Genomic DNA, 18,692 nt, shown 5'->3' on the forward strand with positions numbered 1-18,692 from the left:
ACGTTCCTACGTGAAACTCACTGCTCCTCCCTAGGACTCGCGTATCCTCTTCGAGTAACCCCGTCTCCTCTGCGACACGTGCGACCCCGTACACCCATTCGAGGATCTCACCCTCGCGGTTTGCTTGCATCGACCACGTGACTACAGGTCTCTCCCCGGACGCGTTTTACGGTCCGTCTCGCGCAACGAAAACCAGAAGTCCTCCTCGGTCAATGGCGATCTGGTTCATTGATAGAGCATCCTGGCGGGCATCACGTACGTCGAGAGCCAGTACAGGAACGAGGCGTACCAGAGAATGCCCTCCTGGCCCGTCCTCGAGTCCTGCCTGACGTCCGGGTACCTCTGGTCCTCCGCTGTCGACGACCTCCTCTCGAAGAACGACTTCACGCTGCTCCACATCCGATACGGAAGAAACGCCAGGTGGGCCAGTTCCTGGTTGTCCACGAACGCGTAACAGGAGGCGACCACGTCGTCCACCAGCACCGTGCCCTCCGTGGTCAGAGGCGCGTAGATACCCTCCTCGAGGACCAGCCGATTATCCACCACCTTGTCCCATCGTAGACGATGCTCGACCTCGTTCTCGTCAGCTGGGTCCCTCACCAAGATTTTGTCGCCTGGCTGAACTCTGCCAGCGAACACGGACGATCTGCCCTCGACTGGTACCAGATGAGCCGGAGTCAAGGTCAACACGCGACCCGACTCGGTGGTCAGCTGCACGAACTGCCTCCTCTCCGTCAGAGAACGGTCCAGGAACGCGATTACTTCGCTGTACACGATGTCACCGTTCGAGTCGAGTGCGGCGATCCGTTCACCAAGCTGCACCTGGTCGAGCCTCTTCGTCGAGCCGTCCATGGTGCGCACCAGACTCCTGCCGGGGAAACAGCCACCGGATTTACCGGCGGACGAGGATTCTGTAAATTGAAAGATCAAAGGGTTAATTAATATGTTTCTTTGGTATCTTCATCGAATATTTCTTGTGTTTGCGAGGATTTAATTGTAACGAGGTTAGTTAATTTTACAATCTAATTTAACTTGTTTGAATATGAAGTTGTACTATCGCGCTTTGCGAATGTTAGGATTCATTCTTGGATCACGATTGGTCCGACTCGATCAGATAATCGGGTACGTGGACTGGGGTGTCATCGTGGACCAGAGCGAGGTTGAGAACGTCGCGCGTGGAATTGGATTAACCGTGAGAAATTCGAGGCAATCTTCCTGGTAGCGCCCCAATGCACCCTGAAGAGTTTGTCACTTTCAGATGGTGGAAATAGGATGAATCGCGCGATAAATGAAATTTTCAGTGAAATTCGGGATGATTTTAAGGTAGAATTGTACTGTGCCACGTGAATTTCGAACAAGCACATACCATATATTCTCACAACTATGGAAACGATTAGTTGAAGTAGAATTATTGTAAATGATTTATGTAATTAATGTAACATGATTAATCTGACCGAGTCTAGAACAAGTCTTATTCGTGTGCTTCTTTTTTATTGGACTTTATGAAGATCAGAATATTGACAACCATCCGGAAGACGCAGAGTCCACTCGTCAGCAGGTAAATCGTAACATCAAACGATGGCTGTTCTTGTGAACAACGATTTCCCCTGGGATTAACATCGTCCCCTATATCAGTGCCAAGATTAAGTCGTTCATTTGAATTTAAATTTCTTTCCTCCATGATATCGATCCCTCCTGTATATTGAGATATCCACGAATACATTTTCTACCACCGAAGCCCTAAGCCAGAAGCGTAATTCTCTACATTATAATTCATCGAAAAATAAATGCGAGTCGAGGAAAAAGTTTAAACCTCAATTTATCAATTTTTTCGACTCTAATTAACCAGTTTGACAATCATCAACAATAAGACCTGTTCACATTGTTAAAACTTCGACTGTATCAAATTAGAAGAATTCAACGTAAGATACCATCATGGAACTTTTCAGAGAAAATCGTTAAAAAGCTGGCCAAGGAACAAATCGGAAAATCAATCTAGAAAAATGACACACGCGTGGGCTACGCTCACGGACAAGTACACCCTTTTCTCTTTAGCCGGTCGTTCCCTTTGGCGCCTTCGTCGTCCCTCAGATATCGTTCTATCGACTCGTATCGATTTCGCGGCGATCGTTACGCCGGAATTTAATTCGAGTCGACAGGCCTCGCCTAGATTTATCGATGTCCATTTTGAAACTCGAGACTCGCGCTGGCCGTCGGGACGAGCCTCTGCACCCCCGATTGTCCCACTTCGGTATCCCTTAACTCGTTCGCCCCGATAAGAAGTTTTTCCGCCGCTAATAAGTTCTGTCCTGTTCGGTACTGTCGGTCAGGAGACAAAGTGTGCCGTAATCCAATCTCTGGAAACGCGGTTCGAGAGAGATAACCAGTTTACGGAGAGATAACCAGTGTAGTTTAAGGGAGCTGCGCTCGAGGTTCTACGATCTCGATCTAAAACGGGCTTTAACGATGTTTGTGTGTAGCTTGGTATTTATAAATTTTCCTTTGGCGATTTGGAATACTGGTCATAGCGGATCGTGGCGTGTACAATGTACATTTAGTACCTTGGAGAATAAGGGTTGTAATTTGTGGCGCTTGAATTGAAAATATTAGAAATTTGCCAGACAATATATAAGTTTGTGTTTGTGAATTGTCAGGTATTACTTTAAGCGTTAAAACGAGGAGGAATGAAATAATCATGGTTACCAGATTGAAATAAATTAATGCTACAGTAAGTGCAAGTACTTCAGGGGTGAAAAATGTTACAAAAATTGTTGCACTTCGCGAAGAATAGATTTTTGTATAAATATGGCGCATGAATCTATACTGTCTCAGTACTCGTGCCCTTTTATTCCAAATTCTCTTTCTACGAATTCGAGCAGAAGAGTCAAGTTTCTTGTTAATTATTAAATCTAATTTGGAAACGAAAGGAAAATTAAATTAAAAAAAGCGTTGCAAATGTCAAGGTATCTTTCATCTTTGTGCTGTTTCTTTTTATTGCGATTCTGACACTTTTATAAATAATTTATGCTACCATACGATGATTGCATCGTGTCTGTTTTATCAGTGACCGTGAAATACGGGAAGGAAAATCTATCGACGCGTTTTCCCGAAAACCGATTGTACCCTAATCGCCGAGCAGGCGATAAGATGGATTGTAAATAGCGCGCATGGTTTAAAGAGAAATTAGGTGGCCAAACGGCTACGGATAAGATCGATACCGTGACTTGTTCGCTGGCTCGCCAACGTTACTTCGACATAATGGATGAAGTAACCGTGACGGGGCGAGAAATCAGAACGCGTGTCCCCGGAGGAATGCCGGCTGACAGCGATAATACGATTTATTGAGAGTCGATAACTAGATTTAGATGCTATCGATTTGGCGAATAAATTTATGCCTCATTGTTTGTCGGAACGACGATCGGTAAATAAGATTCGCATCGATACGCGACTCGCTGTAAATCATTCGCGATTCAGTAGAATCGTTAATGGAAACGCAGGGTGGAATTTTCTGTTCGAGGCACGTACGAAATATTTAAACATAGAAACGAACGAAGCGAGAGAGATTGATAGAAAACATTATTTTTTTGTAAAATACAATTTATCGTGAAATCGATTATCATTGATTGATTTTGAAATATCGCAGTGGACAATAGCGAAATATTAATCGAAATTCCTGCAACGCTGCTGCACCTTCGCATGGAGCATTGTGTCCAGCCGAGGTAATTGACGGGGAAATTAATCGCAGCCACGAGATTAAAGGAGCGTAATGAGAATTTACACGAGAGCATCAACCAGAACCCCTCAACGTGTCACACCGATCGATCGACGATTCATCATTTTATTACTCGCGCGAGATAGAATTTTTTCGAATCTTTGAAAGGGTATCGAATTTGTCTTCTTAGAAAGAATTTAAAAAACTGTTAGTGAAAGTGAAAAGAAGAAACATTAAGAGGGATAAATTAAAAATAAATTACTGTGGACAAGAAATAAAGGATACGCGGTGGTTGAAGGCAACATTTGAAGGGAAGGATGAACGAGATACTGACCAGACTTGACAGAACAGTGAATGTGCGACCTGGACTCGTAGTAGACCCAGTCGAAACCAGCTTCGACGGCGAGCCTCGCCAGCATCCCGTACTTGGAGCGATCCCGATCGCTCGTCGTCACGTCGACGGCGCGCCCTTCGTAGTGCAACGAGTCCGTCGCGTGTTTCCCCTCCTCGTCCCAGCCCTCTGTCACCCTCAACTTCACCCCTGGCCATTGGTTCATCACCGAGATAGCGAGGGTGTTCAGCTTCTCCTTGCACCTCTGCAACAGAACACTTTAAAGTTTAATCAGCTGCTAATTAACAAGCTACGGAGCCAGACTTTTTAATTAGAACATCAGCGTGTTTTAAATTTAAATATTGGGGACGTGGATCTTCACGTAGAAATCTGAGTATCATCTTAACTGAATAATTATCTCAGTACTGCTTCCATATAAATTACACTCAACCTTATTCTCTTCGAGTACCTCGTAGAAGCAAACTTATTTTAATTATAAATTTGTCATTTTACAAAAAAACATCTTTGTTGTATCGTCTGTATGATACTTTAGTAGACATCCTCCACAAGGCACCCTGAAGCGCAGGACCAATCCTTCCTCAATTTCGACGTCCACCCAAGAAACGCAAACAAGGACATCTTTCACGGTTCTCTTCCGTTTGAAAATACCAAGCCAGTCGCAGTCTCTGGACAGTTTTCCCCGAAGTTCCGCTTAATGTGATTTTCCCGTCAAGCGCGTCCGAGTCGGGTCCGGGATTTACGCGATTTCACGCGGATGCGCGGAAAAAGGCGTCGCGCCGCGTGTAACCGCTCTCGGGGCAGGTAAACGAACGGCCCTTGGGCCGGGAGGTGGCGGAAAACGAATGCGTGTTTTGACCGGTCACCAGGGCCCTTTAAGAGCCTTCCAGTCCGTGGCGAATCAGCAGGCAAACAGGAGTATAAATACGGCCGGTGTCGAGGATCATTCGGTCACGGGCGATCCTCCTCCACCTCCTCCTCCTCCTCTTCCTTCCTTAAGAGGCGAAGCTCTTTTTCTGGGCCCAGGTTTCGGTGGTTGTCTACCTGGGTGATACGCGAGCAACGCCGGTCAATAGAGCGCGCGAGAAAGCGTGCAGGAAGAGGGAAGCCGTGACTTCGCGCGGCGGGGCGCTTTGGGGATGCTCGTGTAAATCCCGTGTAAGCCGGAACGCGGTCATCGGGAGCGCGAGAAGCTGAGCCGGACCTCCCTGTTCAGGAACAGTCTCCATGGGCCCACTTTCAGCGGCGTTTAAGTCGATTTTCTAAGCCTAATTCAGCACGCACACTGTGACACTTTCTGTATTTCTTCGAGACTCTACTTTGCTACTTCTATTTTACTATTGTTCGGCGCAGTTTGCTTTTTCGTATTCTTTTTACTGGACTGCCTGTGCGGAAGAAGTTGACTTTCAAGGTAGTTTGCGTTGCCGTGGAAGTCGAGCTTTGTCCCTTGTACTACTGTACACTGGTTACTTGAGCGGAAAAGGTGAACGATAAGGGTAGTTCTTGAGTATCTGCTAAAGTTTTCGAACGAAGATGGAGAGGATGCTTTTTAGAAGCGACGTTGTCAGACTTTAGAACTTCTAAGACTGTCTAGAGTAAAACGTTTCGTGAAATTAATCAGATTCAATGGAATTACTGATTAAGATTAAGGGATGGTACATGTACCCTTAAAATAAAAGTAAATTAACAAGTTTCACACCGAGGTGCCATCCCAAAGCGTCGACATCGCAGAACCAGCTCCACGAACGCTAATTACCGCGACTATTTCCCGCGAGAAGAAAACAGCCACGAGTAATCGTCGATTCGTCGACAAAGCCCTCGCGGCGCGTCGAATTTCGCCGTTCCATTGAAACGGGGCGGCTTAAGAGCCCGACAATGCGGCTGGCTCGGTTCGACAGCGGGCATGGAAACGGGACGAGCGTTACAATACCGCGAATTTGCAGCTCTCCTTGCGGCAATTAGCCCCTATTGAGCGGTGCACGACAGCTCGAGGGACCGGTCCCGCCCCTTCTCCTTCGGCGGCGTCCGCGGCGTGCTCGCGGGTGAAAAGCGTAACCCGTTCAACGCGGCGAGGTGTCACGGCCACGTGCACGCGATCGCCACAAGCGGATCGCACGCCCATCGGCTGTCGGATGAATTCCCATTAAGGGGCACACACGCGGCCCGCCTCTCTCACTCTCAATGAAACGGGCCAACACGCCCGGTTCTACGCCGCGAACACGGCTCCAACCAGGACGGTGTCACGAGATATCGCCGAGCAATAGCCGCCCTTAATCCTTTCAGTGCCGCGGTTTACGCCTCGATCTTGACCAAGCCATATACGTACGACGCTCGCCCCTTTTTCTTATGGAAATCCGAACGCTCGCCTATCCGCATTTCGTTTCTATTAAACTTTTTTTACCTGAACAGAAGGGCGCGCATGCTGTGTTTTACTCCAAGAAAAAAATCACTTACTAATGTTTCAACGCGGAATATATGCACCCTTCGATGCAACCCTCTGTTTAAATATTTTTTCGCGCGCACACCAAGAGATCGGACAAAATGGCGCCATATGTTCGAAATCGTGTACGCGTTTCTTAAATAATTGCACGATCATCGCGGGATGATCGTCGCGCAGGGGTGCCCTATTGTGATAAAATACTCACGGGTGCGATCTGTCACCGTGAGTCGCGGTTCCAAAAGGCCCGGCCGACTTTAGGCGTCGCTTTTGTTCCCACCACGTTATCCACGATTTCCATTGAATTCACGTACGCCGCGGAGTTCCACGTAGTGGATCCCGCGCAAATTTACACAACGACGAAGTGCACAGGGCAAACAGAATCTGTTTTCATACCGATGATTTATCGCTTCCGAAGAAAGCGCGTGTTTGAACGGATGTTAATAATTTGCACGGCCAACAGCGTGGTACGTTAGAGGACATTGTCAAATAGACGGGGGAAACGTCGCGCATGGAAAAGGGAAGAAAGTCACCGGTTAAGGCTATATTTCACGCGCACGTCTGCATTCTGTTTTTTAAATTTATACGCGCCCATCGCGAACAATATCGATATCATATATCAGGATATCTGGATGCATGAATAATATTCGACTGGAAATAATTCGCGAATGCAACGCGATTCACAACGACAATAAACAAAATAAAAAGCAGAAGAGAGAGAGAGAGAGAAAGAGAGAGTAAAAGAAGTGCTTAAAAATTTCCTCGAAACAACCTGACCTAATCTACCTAAACCGACTCCGAGAAGACGATTGAAAAAACCCGCAGCAAGCATAGAAACGCATCGATACAAAAAGCGAAACGCATGGAGACGCATCGAAGGAGCAAGATGACTAATAACGACGAATAAAGGGGGTGCACGGTGTGGGGTAGAACAAAGGAGGAGACAATCGGCAAAACGACGAGTGGGAGGCTGCGAAGGAAGACGAGGCAAAGGAAGGAACAATGAGAGGCAGAGATAGAGGTGGAAGGAAAATACAAAAGGTGGCCGAACGTACGTATAGCCTCGTATAAAGGGAGGAAAGAATGGTGAAGAGGCCGAGAAATGTACCGGCCGTGGTGCGCGATGGGGCGCCTTGTTCACCCAGCGGGGAACCCCCTGAGCCCCTCCCAGACTTTACATCTATTTACAAACATTTTGGCGGGCCTGGGGATAGAGTGAAACGGAGGACGGGCAGGGAATGCGTCGCGGCCGGGCAAAGACGGGAATGTCGGCCCTTATGAAAATCCATTTCGGCTGAAAAATGGCCCGGCCCGTAATCCATTAGGGTCAGAAGGGCGGAAGGGAGGCAGACACCAGGGATGAAGAGGGGGCAGGAGGAAACGGGAGAGAAATAAGGCCGATCACAAAGGCCGTGCGCGAAATATCCTCGAAACGAATCGCGCGACTCTGCTCTCGGAGTCATGAGAAACGATTGGGAACTCGTGACTTGGCTGAAACGCGTACCTAACCCAAGCTATACTCGTATACGTATTATAAACTTATAAATTGAGTTAATTCACAAATAACATAGTCACGAAGGATATCGTGATAGAAATTCACGACTCTCGATTCGTTGAGCGTCTTGCTCGAAAGGTTAACGAGAGTGGCGAGACTTATAAAATACGCCAAAAATTTTTAATTCAGTCGAGGGTATTTTGATAGCGTTCGACGAACATGATACTTGGATTTGATTGCGGAGAACGCGTGAAACGTGGTTCGAGTTTTAATAAGTGATTCTATGAGCTAGACCAAAGCGAAAACTAAGAATGATGTATTTGCGTTTGGAGCTTCTTTTTGGAAATAAACGATATTCAAATTTTAGGGGTGGCCGCCCCAAAATACTGCAAAGCGAGCATCCGCTCGCGCGAAAGCTCTCGTCACGCGTTGCACAGAGAGTTTATCAATAATGCAGGCGTATTTTACGGATTTCCAAAGTTGTTTCTTTCGAAAATAAATATCGTTATTCTTCGTTTTCTAGAGTACCCATTAAAATCGTTTCGAGAGCTGATCGAATAGTTTGTATGTATATTTATAAGAAAAAATTACGTGCGCTGCGACGAAATGGAATTCAGGCGACGCGCGCAGCTGAACGTTACGAAAGGCGGATGAAAGGCAAAAAGGCAAAGCAAACCAGTTTCGGTGGATGATGAACTGGATGCGACAGGGATAATGTCCCCGGCTCGGGCAGCCTATCTCTCCCTCATCTCTCACCTCGATACCCGTTAATTATCGGGCGTATATCACTTACACCTGGTTTACATGCATCGTATCTTATCTGGACCGACACCGGCCAGCCGCGTTAATTCTAAAACAGCTGCTAGTTTGCCAACGAGCAATTTCAATTCCACGATGCCGAACACGGCGCCATCTGCATTGGAGTTTGCAGGTTTCCTTCTCTTCTTTTCATCCCCCTTCTTCTTACCCTTTCTTCCAGCTTCAACAGCGAAAATGCAAGACTTTTCGATAAAGAAGTTTCTCAAGCAACATCGAAGAGAACTTCGATGTGTTAAATTTTTTAACAAACTCTTGAAACACACACGCAACCGTACGGTAGGATTGCTAGTTGAAATCGTCTCAGGTGAATCCCAAGAGAACGACTATCAAACAGCGATCTCTAATCGCCCAGAAACATATTCATCCTCCATAGCAAAAATTCCGACCAATCATCGTCCGACCATTCCACCATCGCAAACCGCGTTTCCTGCCAAATATTCCAACCCATGGGCCGCGGCAAAAAATCGGCGGACCGTCGAAAATTGGTACGCGAGGCGAACGGGACGGCGGCGACCACGACCGAGCGAGAAACACGCGGATCTAAGGTGAGAAGGTCAAGGAAGGAGGCGAGGTACGAAGACGAGGAAGAACCGGGGGGAGAGACAGAAAGACAGAGAGAGAGAGAGAGAGAGAAAGAGAGAGCCGATAAAGAAGAGAACGCAGAGAGCGGAGACGAAGGCGAGAGATGGGCCAGGTTTCGATCGGGAAAAGGGGTTGGGTCCGAGATGAACGAAGATGGTGAACGAGCCACGGGCTCCATCCCAGCATCCAGACTCGGGGCCCCGCCCCCGCCGGTTTCTCCGCGAGCCCTCCTCCTCCTCCGGGCCCGTTCCTCGGCTTCACCTTCGCGGCCAGACCAACCTTTTATTCCGTTCTTCTTGTTTCAGCCCGGTGCTCGTTCCACGATCTTCCCTCCACCCTCCGCCAGCGTGCCCATCGCCGCGGCCCGGTCCACCTCGTCCGATTTCCATCGTTGCCCTCCCCACCAGACAGCCGCTGGTTCGTCACCTTCTCCACCTCCTCTCCTGTATAGCTGGCCAGCGGATTCGGGACCCCGAAAAGAGAGAGCGGAGCAGCGCGCGACCGCAGCCACCTCTGCTCTACCCTTTGCTCTCGATATTCCATTCACTAGGCGGCCGAGACGAACCGCCCAGCCGCGTCAGCTGATCCCGAACCGAAGGCAGGAAGTCACTTCCGCTTCGCTGGGAATGGATCCCTCGACACCTCTGCTCGGCAGCGCGGCCGCCTCGCGCCTTTATCGGCTCACTGATCGCTGGGAATTCGAATTCTCAGACAGTGAGACGTTCCGGCTGATTCTTTTATGGGGCTTTAAACGACCGTGGCCCCCTGAGAAACGAACGCCCTCGCTCTCTCTCTCTCCTCTCGTTCAGCTCTATGCCTCTTTGATTCACCTTTCCCTTTTACCGTGAAAATCAATGAACGACGTCGATGCGGTTTCATTCTCGGTTTCCATTTCGAGGCTCCTCCCTCGTCGCTACGAGTGGTCCTTCCTGTGTATACGTACATGGAGTTCAATGAATACGTTGCATTCCCACGATTCGATCGAGTAAAAATAGTATTCGCGTTGGATATTCGTTCGAATGATGAAAATGTACCCCTGGTTTCGCTCGACAGATGGGAACGACACGGTCTCACTTCCGCCAGTGATCGCGGACAACCGAACGAGCTCGCGGGACGTGTTAAATGATAGATACGAGCTGATCGACCCGGACAATTGGTAATGCACGCGTCCCAGGACAATGGCCCGGGCACCGAACGAGATGACACGGCAACAATGGGGCCCGTGTTTTGAAGGAGAGCCGCGCGAGCCCCGTCGAGTGTTTGTCGAGCTCTCTAGATGGTCCCGGCGAGCGGTGAAGAGCGGGCCTCGCTTCTGGACGACCTATCTCACGCTTCTTCGTCTTCGTTCCACCCTCGAGTCCGGGCAAGTTCCGTTCGGTCGCTCGGTGCACGATTACCAGTCCTTCAGCGCGCGTCGTAGAGCAAACAGCCGGGCCAGAGGGACTTCGATAAGAAGGTCGCTGGCGGGCCGACGACGATCGTCGGATCGATATTCCTTTGTCTCTTAACCCTGCTCGGTGGCTGGCAAGAATTCACGTCGACACCAGAGGAGGCCACGGCCGGTGTCGCAATTTTTGCGGTCGCTCGCGTCGCTCGTTCGAATTAAATTTCGGACGACGACGCGACCATACATCCTGGAAGCCCGCAGAATGCGAACTTCGATCGGCGGCGTGGAATTTTCGAGGCACCGCGGACAGTTACCGAGCCTCGACGGCGACGACGGCCTCCTGGCTTGGGTTACATCCCCGTTGCATACCTGCACGACGGCCGCAATCGTGGAAGATTGGACGTAAGGCGGCTCGCGGTCGCCTCCGCGAGGGGATAAATAATTCATGGCGGATTGGTAACGAGGAGGACCGGATCGATAGGGTGTTAGACCGCTTACGCAATGGCGAATGTTGTATAACGCGGGGCTGGGGTTCCTCGTTCTCCTGCTTTTATCTCGTTCAAGATTTTGTGAGTACGAGATCGAGGACCAGTGATTCGCAGCACGGTTGCCGTTGTAATTCATGCTGACGTATAAACGATAATCGATTTCTGGAGCTACAGGTTTACGTAACCGTCGATAACCACAGAATTCATGTTCTCATGGACCATGAAAAAGTCGAAAGTCGAAACTTCTTCTACGATTTTAAGTCCGTTCCTTATCTCTCTCCATTCACTTTCCCCGAACACGATCTCACAGGGATAACTTCACCTCTCCTTCGAGTCAATCATCCAAATCCGTGTCCCAAAAGCGCACCTTCAACGCAACCGCTTTCACTCCCCATGCGCCAACGCTGCTACCATCGGTACCCAGCCAAGTGTCGCGAAACAGGACTGACCGTACACCTAAAATCGAAGCCAATTCTGAGCGAACGACTTTTCCTGGAACTCGTCCACGCGATCGATCTGGCCGCGATCGGTACGAGCGGCCAGGGAACCTGTCGCCCTGGAACCGATCGCGGCCATGTCTCCTTACGCTCGTTGTCCCGGTCCAGCTCGGGTTACATCCTTATTACATATACCTGCAACGGTGGACACGATCACGGGGCACGGACCAGTCGTGGCGGCGCAAAGAAGATCGAAGTCGACGGGCCGCGAGGCCCTTTTGTCTGTGGGAACGGATTACCGTTCGCTCGAGTTAGAGGGCCGGTGTTTCGAAGAGGATCGGTCGCGGCAGAGCGAGCGGGACGGTTATACAAGCCCTCAGGGGAGAACCGTGGGAGCAAGAGAGACGGGGCGAGGGCGCAGGGGTGTGCGTTGCTCATGCCCCGGGTACGCGTCACGCCCGTCGTCGACAGGATGAACCAGGACGAACGTGACCGCGGGTGATGAAGCCTCGTACCGTGCGATCGTTGCACGCCTCGTCGCGTCCGCTGACTCGCCACTCAATCTCGCCAGCTTCCTCCTTCCTCGGCGATCCTTTTCATTTATTTCTCGCATTAGGCGTCGCTTCTTGCGCCGGGTCCCCGGCTCCCTCGTTCCGTTCCCGCGTCCCACCGGCGCTGTGGGACGCCTTCGCCGATTGCTTTTTTTCTCCGTGCTCGACGAACGTGTTTTGGGTGGTTTTTGCGGTAAAGAGGGTTGGGTGAGAGGGAATTGGACCGGGACGACCGTTGGGGAGATTGTTGGTTTTTCGCGGGGCTAAGAGGATTCTCGTTCTTTGGTTTTTGATGCTCGCGCGATGGCTGGGATCTAAATAGGGATGCGTTTCACCCTTTTAGTGGTGTAACTTTAGGGGTTCTACGTGTTTTTACATATCGTGCAACTTTTTGCGCGGTTAGATTTGTCATATGTGTTGTAGCTGTTCAACTTGTTAGTTGCTGAGTGAGATCAACCCTTTCGCAGGTATCATTGGCAACTACAATATAAATTCGTATATGTGATAAAAGTCTCGCGTTTCCACTTTCATAGGAACTATTCACACCTGGCGGGGCGTTCTTAAAATATCCAAGTGGGCACTCTAAAAATTCCAAACAATCGGTACTCCATAAATGCATTAGCGCCGCTATTTACAGTGGCGGTTATTTCTATTTATCGAGCCCCATTAATTGTCAACGAAACCCTCCAATTACGTGAAGCATTCTAAAAACGTCTCCAACGTTCCACTCGTCACCGGCTCGCTCGTGTACGTAGAAGGCTTTTACTTCGCTCCTCGAGTGGCGCGGATGCGTCCTCCTCGAAATACTTTCACCGTCACGAAAAGGAGGAGGAGGACGGAAGGAGGCGAACGGCGGACTCGAGAAATTGTCCCGGTGAAGTAGAATATATACACCTTCTGGGGAACAGCTACTCGATGGCCGGGATATTCTATTCCAAACAGACGCGGAAGGTGCGTCGGGCGAAGCAATAAAGTCGAAACAAGAGGACACAAGAAGACCATTAAAGAGCCGAGAATTTTTTGCGTTTCCACGGAAGAAAGCCATCGTACGAGGAATATTATTGACACACGTAACGGAGGGTAAAGGTCGGAAGTATTGACAGACCTAAATATCCGCCAGCAAATCCTACCACACGATTGCGCTGACATACATTCAACTAAACGTTACTAAATATCTTATAAACGAAATAAAATTTAAAATATTCCTCTAAATTGCGAAACGTGAACAATTTATACTTTCTCAGCCATCGACTCACTCCTTTCACCTAATTTCCCATTTTATTTGGAGAAGAGAACGAAATGGTAAACCGAATAATAGCAGAAGGAAGCTCAGAAAACAGAAGGGATAGAGAGAAAGCATAAAGGGGATGAGAGTCGGGTAAGGAAAGGAGACGGGAAGAAGTTAGAGGATTAGAAGAGGAGAGTAGATGAGAACCGCGGCGGGTATACGTACACGGAGTGGACGGATATCGTGTTCCAAATCGGGATCCGAGGGATCGGGTTATTAGGATCGAAATGAATGTAAATCCCCTTAACACGATCCCCGGGCAAAACACGGCTACCCGCGGCTCCGAAAGTGGCCAGATTAGATACCGTGTGGCCTGGCGAAGGGGGCTGCCTCGCCACGATCCTGTAGGATGTATACCAGCCTGATCCTATCTCGTCCACCTCCGCGGCCGTACAACCGTTCGAGGATCCACCCTGCGGACGGGCCTTAAATCTCGCGTGGACACCACCAGGAATGCCTGGTGCACGGACGACATAACGAGCTTTTAATCGTCGCTTCGACGTACCGGCGACGCGTGACACACGGCGTCGTCACGTGCCTCTCCGCCGCCGGGGACTTGTGTCACCCCTCCATTTTGCTCCCCCTTTTCCTTTCCTTTCCTTTCCGCCTCTTTCGCTTAACCTCGCGTTTCGTTTTTGCACCAACCGGAGGAATTGCTCGGTAAAAACGAATTCTCGCGGTTCTGGAAGACAAATGAAGGTTCCTTGGCATCGAAGGAATGAAACAGAAGAAATTCAAATGTTGCTCGAAGAAATGTTGGCCGGTTTGGAAATAAAAGTACGTAATTTGCATGTTCCGTCGTTTCATCAAGGTGGAGATGGATGGTCGAAGGTAACGCGAGAGGAAAGAGAAGAAACGCAGAACCGGAAGCAACGGGGTACCTGTAATTAGCAGAAAATCGTAGCCACGCGAGATACCCGATGCTTTCTATAAATTACATCGATCCAACGGGAAGATAACGGGGCAGGTCTGCAAATTTCACGGGGCGACGTTTCAATGTGGCCTGGTGCGCGCAGAAAATCAATGTTGCAGTGAAAGCAACAGTTTTACCTGTTGATGTATCGACCTGCCCCGCGTCGCTCGCCCGTTTAATCGGGTCTATCGGAACGGCAACAAGAAACGTAGCATTTACATCGATCCTATCGATGCAAATCAAAACGATTAAGCTCAACCGGAGCAATTACACGAATGTTCTACAACGATTTAATCGGGCTTACATGCGTACGCGGAGTCAGCTTATGTAATCGCGTTTCCCCCTAATCAGCTGATGTTATCGCTTCGGTTAATTATTGCGAACGCGAATCATTGATTAGCAATTTTTGTGTGCAATTTCATACAAAATTCGGTTGCTCAACGAAAATACACGATTCACTTTGGTGAATTGAGAATAATTGAAATTGTGATAATTCACGCTACTCAATTTGTTTTAAATGTTGCTCGATTATGTTCAATTTAAATTTCGTGGAAAAATGAATCTTTTTTTACCATAATGGATCTATATCCTTTATTTGTAGAAAATCTAAACCTGTCAATTTTTATTGAGAAGCTTAATTCGATCTGTAAGCTTCAAGGGTAATTTACAAACGATCCGTGTGCATACTCGAAACGTTTTTCGAAAAAGTAGCTAACAATAAGAATTTTGCAACCGATTGGCGTAAATCGTTATTACGGAAACGAGAGTGAAAGGAAAAGGATGGAATTAAAAAGTGTTACAGTGACACGTGTCGTAAACGCCACCGTAAATCTCGAGGCACAAGGCGAATACGTCGTAGACACTGCGAGCAGAACGAGATGCGGAGGAATCGCTGAAACGTATTCTTGGATGAGAAGAATCGTGACTAGCGAATTGTATAAACGATCCTCGCTGGCCACGATAAATCATCTTGATTCGCAACTGCGGATGATGGATGTGGAAATGTTTTCTAGTGCGCAGAAAGTGGAAAATTAAACGGAATGCGCGATAAGGGATTGAGTAATTTACGTTTTCATGAATAACCTGGAACGTTGGTAATATTACTTTTCGTGGCGATGGAAAATTGACGGAACAACGTTGACCGAAAGATAATTTTCATCGTAAATTTTATACTTTCGTTTTACGATTAAATGAACAATATTTGCTTCCTCCATCTTCAAAGGCCAAATTGGCGAAAATTCTACGGCAAGTGAACGATCTGAAAATACTCGTTCACCGAACGGATCGCGATGATGAATCGCGCGAAGAGCCGAAATAAAATGACGATTGTTTTCTGAGACAACGATCGAGAGCCAGATTCAAAGCAGACTTTTAGAAAAGTAAACCACGTCACGAATGGAACACGTATACGCAACGCAGAACTGACCTTTGTTTTCGAGGTGAAGGCGTCGAACGAAATCGAAAGACCTGGCGCCTTTGATCAACCGCGAAAGCGAATCTTTCTCGTCTGTACCGGTTCATTGATCGAACAGCCATTTTAAAGCATAGAATCACTTGACGCACAAACTCGAGAGAAGCCACTTCGTCGTAGAAATTGTGTTTCCTCTGGATTTTCTGCATCGCGTTCGTCGAAAGCTGCGGAGAACGCGAGTTTCTTTAAAAGTCGCGGTCGAACCGCGTGAAACTCGATTAACCGAGCGATCCGATTAACTCCGTTATGGCGGGTTGCTGCATTATCGAGCAAACGGGTGCATTAAACGCAGCTGGTGCTCTCGCGTCGCGAGCGAGCAACAATCTCCGACGGTAATTAAGACGTTAAGCGTCTCGCGTACGGACAGTTACTGTCCGTTGTATCGTCGGTGCACACCGACGCGGCTAATTGAGCGGTTAGTAATTAACCGCGCGGATTAATCGACCGTTAATTCTGACGTTTGACTCAGTACTTTAGATAGCTACGTTTCGAACGCGATACTTTGTGGCTTGTTCTGGAGCAAAAAATTGTTTTTGCTTAAGGAACAACGAGAGGTTCGACAGAGAATAATTTTTAATTTTCTATTTCTTTTTTTAAGAAAATTAAGCGATGTTATTATAATTTTGCGGCATGTGTATCTTGGTATGGTAAAACGGCAAACAGAAATTATTTTAATCTAATCTGCTGATTATGATTTATTACGATAAAGAATGAGAATTTTGAGAGAAGGATAATTGTTCATACCTTGGTATAAAGTAGAAATGAAAATCTTAAAAAAGAGATAGTTGTTATTATTCAAGATCCATCGAGCGCATTTTAATCAGAAAAATTTAAAATGGAAGATTTAAAGTGTGGTAAAGTATACATTTTCACTTCTTATTGTTTCTATGTTTTTTATGGTGCTTTTATGCGGCGAGGAAATATAATATTTAATAACATGACATATTCCTGAAAGAGAAATTGTCTGGAAACGTCCCGTTTTTTCTCTAAAAGTTATTATTTCTATAGAAGTAAGACATTAAATCAAATAGCAAACGTGACAGTGATCTGGGACTATGATTCGCGCGACGTAACTGCTAAATCTCCAATATGTTAATTAATACAATTCTGCTGATATTAATTCGATCCAAAAATTCATGTTAATAACACAATATCTGAGTTTCAATATATATACATTAAAATGAATATTATGTGCATAGATATATATGTAAGTAGGACGTAAATCTATCCAGAGCAATAAATATCAAAGAAATTCGTAAGAAAAAGGATAAATTGCTGGTATTTTCCTGATACATCTGGATGGTGCGTAAATATTAAGATAAATATCAGAGAAACCGGGTATCTGGTCATTTAATGATGCTAAATGAGAATGAGTCAGTTACAATTCCACACTGGGCCAAGGTTGTTAGAACAAGCGATCTCGATGGTAACTTCCACTTCACAAACTCTCTTATATTCGACCATTGAAATCTATTTTTATTACCTACTACCAACATTCCATTAGTTTACTTCCTGCCAGGAACGGTTCGTATTAACTACAACAAATTTCCATACAATTCCTAGGGAGTTGCAGCGTGGAAATTAGTAAATTTCAAATAATTATACATCAAGCGAATTATGCTGAAATTTCCCAGAACTTCATTTCGAGGAGTTCGCGTTGAAACGGTATTATTGCATTCCGCATTATACGTACTAAAACCGACACGAATTAAAATATGAATAAATTAGTGAGCGCACGTAAACCGTATTAAAACGTGAGCAGGTTAATGCATATGAAGTGAGGGGACGAGTGTATCTGGGTACTAAAAGCTACGTGAATCGACGTATAAATACTTTAAACGAGCATACACGCGTGTAAATTTAAACATAGATGAAACGCAGACACTCGCAGTGAGAACTCAAGATTTGAGTCTGCGACGCTATTCAAAGCTTGACTGAACGTAACACATGTGTCCACAGCAGCGAGTGCAAATCTATGCTCATTCTATTCGTATCGCTAAATAATTCAATATTTTTCTTCGATATTTAACGACTCAATAACAACACCTCAACGTCTCAATTTCATCACAAAGACAACCTATTAAATGCCATCGATTTTTCACGTCAAATTATCCAAGAGTACCATTAAATCATTCAACATCGACTGACAAACCGCGCGTACCGTTTCATTTGGACGAAAGCAAATCTCCTCTAAAATCTTGACTGTCACTCGAGCCTGTTCACCGGCTAACGTTTCCTCTGAGATACTCGGCGAAAAGTCCACCGATCAAAATCAAACCACTCATAAATTACACCCCCGTGGACCGTAACTAACCGATTCGATCGGCTTCCAGGTGACGCCTCGCTAAACGGCTGGGCCCAGTTCCATCCGCACTCCCATTTTCATCGTCAGCTAGGCGCTCGAACGCTGGCTAGAGTTTCCCGGCGAAACGAGCAACAAATTACACGCGGTTTTATGGCTGCCAGCGGAATTATGCGAGTGGTGGGCGGACGATTATTTATCTTGTCGTGGCCGTAATTACCTCGTGCGGCCGTGCCTCGAGATCTTCTAAGGCACGTGAATGGGAATGTGAATCACGACGGTCGGCTGGGTTTCTACCCCCGTGGACTCGCGAGAATCGCGAGTTCGAACGTCCTATGCCAGGCGAAACCGTGTCCACTAAATCAATCAGACGTCACCCGCGGCCTGGCCACGGTAATTAAACGCTAATTGACTGGTGCTCGCGGCCGATCTTCGATTCCGCTCGCATCGACCAGTCGCTG

The 18,692-nt window shown here is 47.4% G+C and overlaps 1 protein-coding gene across 1 annotated transcript in view; it reads right to left on the reverse strand.

The window, feature by feature from the left end:
- Positions 1 to 122: 122 nt before the first annotated feature.
- Positions 123 to 18,692, reverse strand: part of Hh (hedgehog signaling protein) — a 53,153-nt gene continuing 34,583 nt past the window's right edge. Inside the window, exons 2-3 of the mRNA XM_076902833.1 lie at positions 4,047 to 4,308; positions 123 to 911 (exon numbers count right to left, since the gene is read on the reverse strand). Coding sequence (XP_076758948.1) covers positions 226 to 911; positions 4,047 to 4,308 — 948 coding nt within the window. The 3' untranslated portion in view covers positions 123 to 225. The remainder of the gene's footprint in view (positions 912 to 4,046; positions 4,309 to 18,692) is intronic.

This window comes from Xylocopa sonorina, chromosome 10 (assembly GCF_050948175.1).
Source record: "Xylocopa sonorina isolate GNS202 chromosome 10, iyXylSono1_principal, whole genome shotgun sequence".
Lineage (NCBI taxonomy): Eukaryota > Metazoa > Arthropoda > Insecta > Hymenoptera > Apidae > Xylocopa > Xylocopa sonorina.